Source organism: Hemibagrus wyckioides, linkage group LG16 (assembly GCF_019097595.1).
Source record: "Hemibagrus wyckioides isolate EC202008001 linkage group LG16, SWU_Hwy_1.0, whole genome shotgun sequence".
Classification (NCBI taxonomy): Eukaryota; Metazoa; Chordata; class Actinopteri; order Siluriformes; family Bagridae; genus Hemibagrus; species Hemibagrus wyckioides.
Window position 1 is genome coordinate 13282909 of NC_080725.1, and position 8081 is coordinate 13290989.

Below are 8081 nucleotides of genomic sequence, written 5' to 3' on the forward strand. Positions count from 1 at the left end.
CTTTTATTTTTATCTTGTAAATTAATTTTTTACCTCACTTACCGCTTACCACTTATTGCTTTTGTAAACACTCACTGCCACACGCACACAAACACAATGTAGTGCAGTAAAGTCACTCAGTGGATGGATGTTTTTTCAGCACACCCTTTAATCCAAAGTGCAGCAAACTCCAATCCACAGAGTACAAATCTGAGGCTCAGAGTTCTGCGTCTGGAACGTGACTCTCTGGACAACCCATGATGTTCCAGTTGCTACAGAAGAACTTAATTGTAGAACTTGGATAAACTTAGAACTAACACAACAAATAGGTTAAGTGGAGAGTTTTTTTCTGAGCAGAGATGATACTTGGTTGATTATGTGGCTGTGGCTCAGTGATTTCACATTGGTAGGGTTTTAGTAGTGTGTTGGGTTCAGTGTGTGTTTGTGGGTCAGTCTTTCTTTTCGTCCACTCGTCCCATCTTCGTGCGCATGTTGCGCAACATGAAGAACCAAACAGTGGTCAGGGCGCAGGTCACCTCTGCTACCCAGAATGCTGTGTCCCAGCTGTAGCGCTTGGCGATGGTGCTGAATGGCAGGCCGGCAAGAAACGCACCAACTGATACACACATACACACACACACACACACACACACACACAGCAAAAGCATTTATGGAACGCTTCACAGCAAGCACATTGACATACTGAGTATTTAAAATGTAACTATTAAGACTGTATTTCTATTAAAATCTTGTAAGTCAATGTGAGGCACCGTTTGCCATAAGAGCTACGATGGCGTGTGATGTCCCGCAGAAGTTCGAGGGAGCACTCTCGCTAGCGATCACCCCAAACAGTGCGATTGGGCCATACGACGAGAATCCAAAAGCAGCTCCGAGAATTAATATCCAGAGCTGGATGGAAGGAAAGACAGGAATTTACTCTCATTTAAAATAACAGCTCTTTGAAAAGATGGTTTCTGTGTGTCACTGCTAGTGAAGGAGGTGTGGCTTCTGTGTGTCAGTCCTAGTGAAGAAGGTGTGGTTTCTGTGTGTCAGTCTTAGTGAAAGAGGCGTGGATTTTGTGTGTCACTACCAGAGGTGTAAAGTATTGGAGTAAATGTACTTAATTACTGTACTTAAGTATTTTTTTGGCAACTTTGTACTTTTACTGAGTATCAAACATATAAGAAACTTTTACTCTTTACTCAGCTACATTTTTGACTGAATATATGTACTCTTTACTCCACTACATTTGAACTGACACTTACCATTACTCATTACATTGTGCATGGTAACTTTATCTGCTGGTGCTTCTTCAGCAAAAGAAGGAATATCGCCATCTGCTGGGAATTGAAGGTACTAGATGCGATTTGCCTTTATGCACCAAATGTTCTGCACCACATGAACGCAAATCAGATGTTTGCTGTAGGGGTGTTTGATTCCTGATTTTTTGGATTCAAGAATAAATAAACTTTGAGTTAAATTTGATTCTGATTTTCAAATCTGATTTTACTAAAATTTGATTTTAGTTGTCTATTGTACTGAAAATTCCTTATGCCTTTTTTGAAGACACGAGTTTGACTATGACTGTTCATAGTCTTTGCCATGCTTAAGAGGCTATTGTGTTGAGGCTGTTGTTGTATCTTGATGTAATAAAATACTTTTGGAAATAAACCCTCACAAATCAACTGTTCCTTGTTTTTCATTTTACATATCTCTTGGTGTTACTTCTTGGACTAGTGCATCTTTGAACCTACATTTAGTATAAGTAAAATACTCAAGTACTGTTATATGATACTTTAAGACTTTTACTCAAGTTGTTTGGGAATTAGAGACTTGTAAACTGTAATGGAGTAATTTTTGCAATAAGGTATCTGTACTTTTACTCAAGTATGGTTTTCAGGTACTCTTTACACCTCTGGTCACTACTAGTGAAGGCGGCGTTGTTTCTGTGTGTCACTACTAGTGAAGGAGGCGTGGTTTCTGTGTGTCACTACTAGTGAAGGGGGCGTGGTTTCTGTGTGTCTCTACTAATGAAGGAGGCGTGGCTTCTGTGTGTCAGTCCTAGTGAAGAAGGCGTGATTTCTGTATGTCAGATCTAGTGAAGGAGGCATGGTTTCTGTGCGTCAGTCCTAGCGAAGGAGGTGGGGTTTCTGTGCAGCACTACTAGTAAAGGAGGTGTGGTTTCTGTGTGTCTGTCCTAGTGAAGGAGGTGTGGCTTCTGTGTGTCAGTCATGGTAAAGGAGGTGTGGTTTCTGTGTGTTAGATCTACTGAAGGAGGCATGGTTTATGTGTGTCAGTCCTAGTGAAAGAGGTATGGTTTCTGTGTCAGTCACGGTAAAGGAAATGTGAGTTCTGTGTCAGTCCTAGTGAATGAGGTGTGGTTTCTGTGTGTCAGTCCTAGTGAAGGAGGTGTGGTTTCTGTTTGTCAGTCTTAGTAAAGGAGCTGTGGTTTCTGTGAGTCAGTCCTAGTGAAGAAAGCATGGATTCTGTGTGTCTGTATGCATCTGTACCTCTTTCTCAGACAACCCGGTGAGGACTGACATTGGATGGAGAACAATAACCCACAGTGGAGCCTCCTAAAAGAATAGGAAATAGGTGATTCACTAAAGAACAAGCTCTATATCCATACTAACTGAATATTTATTACTTTTTAATTAGAAAAGTACAGCTCAAGGACATAGGAGTGTTTAAGAGAATGCTTCGCTCATGCTAGTAAGGACGTATAAAAATTAGGATCAGGTCACCTTAAAATTATTCAGTACAAAATAAAATAAGGTGCAGTACATACTTCTGGTACATCCGGGGTGATGGTGACCCGGAAGAGATACATAGACAAGGCCATGCCCGCCATCATGATTAAGAGGAGTGTGTGTCGGGGGTTGCCATGTGTACCCAGTCCATGCTGTTTAAACCACAATGAAATGTTTGATTTGTTTATGCTGTTGACCCATTACTTATTGTAAGAAAATACACACACACACACACACACACACCCGAGCAACAGCTCTGTCAGAGATGAAGCCTGCTGCAATGCTACCAGCAAAACCGCCAACCTCCAGGGCACTCATGTACGAACTGCCTACAACAAAAAAGCAAGGGCATCACTTTATATTCAATTATAGCTCACTGAATTCCACATTTTAACACTTTTCCAAATATCTACCAAAAAAGCTGGCAACATTATGCTTATTTAAGCCTTGGATTGTCTAATTGGAGAGTAAATCCTTCTAAAGCAAACTCAAAAACCAGCAGCCTAAAAATTATGTACACACCTAATGATAATTAAATTAAAATGTGTTCTGTAAACGGAAATGTCAGGAATAAAAATCTCCATGACTTCACACCTTTAAAAAGGCTTACTGTGTGAATAGTTGATGTTTGCAAAATGTTTGTGCGAAATGTTTTTTTTTTTAGGTTTAACTTTATTCTGTGGTGCTGCAGTCATACCCATCATGGCTGACTGGCCTTTCTCCTGCATGAGAAACAGCTGACCCCAGTCGGTGCAGGCGATCTTCACCCCGAACACCACCAGGTACCCGAAGGACAAAACCCACAGGTATGGAGAGAGCAGGAACTCTTTTAATGTGCTGTCATCATTCAGGGCTTCAGTGAGAGGAAAGACAGGAAATTAACATTAATTCTGTTTTATACACACACTATACTCATTAGTAAACATACATACATACAGGAGTCAAAAGTCTTAGGCATATAGTGTATATTTATATAAATATATTGTATTATTATTTATAACTATTACTATTATTATTATTATTTATTAAGTATTGAGTATATTTTGAAATAAAAATTTGCTTGCTTGCCTCCCCTCAGTGGTTTTGTTTCCTCCCCTCAAGGCAATATCCATGTACTACAAAAAGATTTATTTGGGGTTTGTTTTGGAATTTAAATGGAATATTCGTTTTATTATTATGATTTTAGGATTATTATCTTATTAAATAAATCTGGTTATGTAACAGGAATTAAAGACTCTGAATTCTTCATTCTGAGAGCTAATTTATATAATAAAAAGTTACGATAGATAGATAGATAGATAGATAGATAGATAGATAGATAGATAGATAGATAGATAGATAGATAGATAGATAGATAGATAGATAGATGCAGAATAATAAAATAATTATTTAAAAAAAACTGCAGTTCTTGTGGCTTTTTACATATTAATTCAAATAATAATGGAAGTGACTTCATTAATTAAAAAAATAATAAATAACATAATGCATGGATATAGTTACTTCCTGTTGCATAACTATTTCCATAGAACTGTAATCAGATTTAAAGGGTCATGAATAGAAGTAGCGTGGCCTGAAATGCAACTAATGCTAAAGAGGTATGGTGTGTTGTCTCAGCATCCATATGTCTCTCAACAGAGAGCTGCTGTAGTATTTTGACTTTGGAGAACATTCCTATCGAGCCCTTACTTCCTTTTTTGCCTTTGCCCTTCTTCGTGCTCTGCTGGATGCTGGGCAGACCCACGTCTTTGGGCTCGTTCTTCACCATCAGCAGGCAGATGAAAGCAAAGGCCATGCAGATCACCCCGGAGGCACAGATGATGCTCCTCCAGCTGTAGTACAGAGCCAGCAGTGTGGTGATAATGGGACCCACACTGCCAGCCAGGTTCATGCTGCAGCACAGAACAGCCCACCAAGTGCCAAACTGGGACGGCTCGAACCACTGCAGAGAGAAAATTACATATTTATTTAATTATGTACATGTACTTAGTAAAAACTGGACTAGGTTACTAAAAAACTTCAAATCTGTCTCAGTGGTTTAACCTGAAACAAAATCTTGTTGTGTGTATGTGTGCGTGTGTGTGTGTGTGTGTGTAAAATAGCATTCTTTGTAACATAAGACATTCAGAAAGCCTATTTATACTCAACCCTCACATAATTAAAGTGCTTTGCATAAGTATTTGCCTCTGTGACCTTCTAAATATCATGAGCCTACACATAATACCTCATCATGTTGAAGCAGTGGGGAATCTATATAGTCTATAGGCAAAATATTTACAAATTAAAAGTCATGACTGCAAAAGAATGTGACACCTGATCTGCACGTTCTAAACTAAATCTGTAGTGCTGCTGACGCTGAATAACAGGTGCACACTGACCTACTGTATTGGCTAAAGGATAAGGATAAGATCACGTTGTCAAAATGTCTTGAAACTTGATCTAGGGTATTACATAGTAAATGCCTTACCTTGCGCAGCACTTTGCCACATGGTGGCCAGCCGAATCCTTGGCCGAGGCCATTCAGAAACCAGAGTAAAGTGAAGGCCGTGAGCGAAGACGACTGAGAGAAGAGCACGTTGATGGCCCCGACAATGAGGAGGCCAGAGGAAAAGAGCCAGCGGGCACTGATCTGATCTGACAGCACACCACTGATGAACTTACTGATGGCATATGCCAGAGTCTGACTGCTTGTGATCAGACCTGAGACAGAAGATTGGGATGATTCGATAAGGACGGAAATCACACTCCACACCACACATTTCATGCAGTGAAATAAAGAGTACATTTTTGTCTACTCTTAAGTAATCTGCATATTATCATTAAATAAACAACTTTGCTGTCAAACAGCAGTGATATCAGTATATATTTAAAACATTTAGTTCAGACAGAAACTAGATGATCCGACGAATTGATTTACAAACTTTAAGCATCACTCCACAGTTATTACTGCAGTAATCAAGACTCACCAAGTTCCTCCTTATCTAGCTCAATCTCCTCCATTACTGATGGCATCAAAAAGGAGAATGTCTTTCGATTGAAGTAGTACAGCAAGTATCCCAAAAACATTGAGGTGAAAATGACAGAGCGGTAATAGCCATACCCGGTAGCCCCCATGATTCCGACCACTGAGATGAGGAATGTTTGGAAAGAAGAAAAAAAATCCTGCTGCAGATCCTTCAGAGACTTTTAAGAAGAGATTAAGACCTTTCAGTGAATATATCTGCTAAGAGTAATCTCAGCTCCACAAAGAGAACAGATTCCCAAAAAGAGACCCAGAGGTTGTAGAAGAATCAAAGGTTTTTCTTCTTACACAAATCTGAACTCTTGTTCATCAGAGATGGCTCATCTCTAACCAAGGCACCTGAAACAAACAAGATATCCGCAGAGAAATAAAAGTTAGAATCAAAGAGTTAGAAACCACCCCTAAATCTCAGTCATGCAAAGCTGTGGTTGAGCTTTAACAGTGCAGCAGCTTTTTATCAGATAATACGATTTATTCAGTTTCTCCTTGCAGCCACAGCAATTACATACACCTAACATTATGAGCAGTGACAGGTGAAGTGAATAACTGATTATCTCCTCATCATGGCACCTGTTAGTGGGTGGGATATATTAGGCAGCAAGTTAAAATTTTGTCCTCAAAGTTGATGTGCTAGAAGCCGGAAAAATGGGTAAGTGTAAGGATTTGAGTGAGTTTGACAAGGACCAAATTGTGATGGCTAGATGACTGGATCAGAGCATCTCCAAAACTGCAGATCTTGTGGGGTGTTCCGGGTCTGCAGTGGTCAGTCAAAAGTGGTCCAAGGAAGGAACAGTGGTGAACCGGCGACAGGGTCATGGGTGGCCAAGGCTCATTGATGCATGTGGGGACTGAAGGCTGGCCCATGTGATCCGATCCAACAGATGAGCTACTGTTGCTCAAATTGCTGAAGAAGTTAATGCTGGTTCTGATAGAACGGTGTCAGAATACACAGTGCAAAGCAGATGGTTGCGTATAGGGCTGCATAGCCACAGACCACTTCTGCTGGGAAACCTTGGGTCCTGCCATCCATGTGGATGTTCCATGTGGCACCGTGCCACAAAACAAAAACAGTTCAGGAATGGTGCACAACAATGAGTTTGAGGTGTGGACTTGGCCTTCAAATCCCCCCAGATCGCAGTCTAATCAAACATCTGTTGAGGCCATTGAGGCCCCTGCTCGCAACTTACAGGACTTAAAGGACCTGCAACGAACATCTTGGTGCCAGATACCAGAGCACACCTTCAGGGATCTAGTGGAGTCCATGGCTCGATGGGTGGAAGGGGGACGAACACAATATTAGGCAGGTGGTCATAATGTTATGGCTGATCGGTGTAAACAAATAAAAGAGGCACGTCGGCGGTCGAGTTACAGCTGACTCTCCGGGTGAATTTACACTCAAGCAACGCGATTCACCTTTCAAAGCAGGCGCCAAGAAATATGTTCATGTAAAATTAGAGACCACTGATATACATGCGGTACATATTGTGCTCAAATGTATTGTTTATTTAATTAATCTAGTTTTTACGTTCATTAAATCAGAATGACACAAGGACTGTCTATTTGTTTATACAACTTCCTTATTACATTTCAATTACTATTCAAATGTACGTTACATTTTTGCCAATGAGAAAGCATGAGTAAGGCAATAAAATCAGTGAATGAGAACAAAACTGGAAATGTCTGTTCAAGTATCCACGTTAAAAAGTACATAAATAAACGTTGCATAATTGCATAAAGTTAAGGATTTCTTACTGCTCGCTAAACGAATCGCTCGATCGGTTCGCATAAACGAGTCGTTCAAATAAGAGTCGATTCGTTTGTGTGTCAGTCAGTCAGCGGCATTAACGAATGTTATTCGTCACAAACTGGAGTCGACTCATTCCCATTCTCACAGTTATATGCGAGCAAAACCAACAATAACATAAGAGAAAACTGTAGGTACCATTTTAGTGTTTTATATTTATACTTGTCACTCGGCATTGATTCAAAGAATCAATGGACATACAAACAGCGACGGGTGTTCACACGATGCACACACCATTTTTAAACAGGGGTTTATGTTTTAAAACACTTTGCATTTAACTTATAATTTACTCTATAATGTAAATAAACAGAGTAAAATGTACCTCCATCTGCTCCAGACACGCTAGCGCGAAACCGCTTGCTCTCGGTGGATCTCCCGCCCTAAATCCCTGGTCCTGGACTCTGATTGGTTGCCGAGTTGTCAATCATTTCTCTGCGGCAGTGCTCATCACGCGCGCGTGCAGCATACTTTTATTTTCATAACGAAAGCGTGATTCTTCAGATTTAAAGGATTAATTTGTGACTGGGTT

At 40.3% G+C, this 8081-nt stretch overlaps 1 protein-coding gene across 2 annotated transcripts; it reads right to left on the minus strand.

Moving 5' to 3' along the window:
- Positions 1–11: 11 nt before the first annotated feature.
- On the minus strand, positions 12–7976 carry slc37a4b (solute carrier family 37 member 4b). Of its 2 annotated transcripts, XM_058411396.1 has the most exons (11): positions 7875–7970; positions 6035–6087; positions 5693–5908; positions 5194–5426; positions 4416–4668; positions 3427–3582; positions 2973–3058; positions 2768–2881; positions 2490–2555; positions 750–888; positions 12–595 (listed from the first exon to the last, which is right to left on the minus strand). In XM_058411396.1, the coding sequence occupies exons 3-11, from the start codon at positions 5838–5840 to the stop codon at positions 429–431; spliced, it is 1362 nt and encodes a 453-aa protein (XP_058267379.1). In that variant the 5' UTR covers positions 5841–5908; positions 6035–6087; positions 7875–7970; the 3' UTR covers positions 12–428. The 2 variants fall into 2 exon arrangements, with proteins under 2 accessions (XP_058267379.1, XP_058267378.1); XM_058411395.1 differs by having other exon boundaries at positions 13–595; positions 5693–6087; positions 7875–7976.
- Positions 7977–8081: the final 105 nt, after the last annotated feature.

Coding starts and splice junctions, on each gene's coding strand:
- slc37a4b (XM_058411396.1), bottom strand. CDS start 5,840: ATGGGGGCTACCGGGTATGGCTATTACCGCTCTGTCATTTTCACCTCA. Junction 3,059..3,426: donor AGGCCAGTCAGCCATGATGG/GTATGACTGCAG, acceptor TTTTTGTTGTAG/GCAGTTCGTACATGAGTGCC. Junction 889..2,489: donor CCGGGTTGTCTGAGAAAGAG/GTACAGATGCAT, acceptor CCTTCCATCCAG/CTCTGGATATTAATTCTCGG.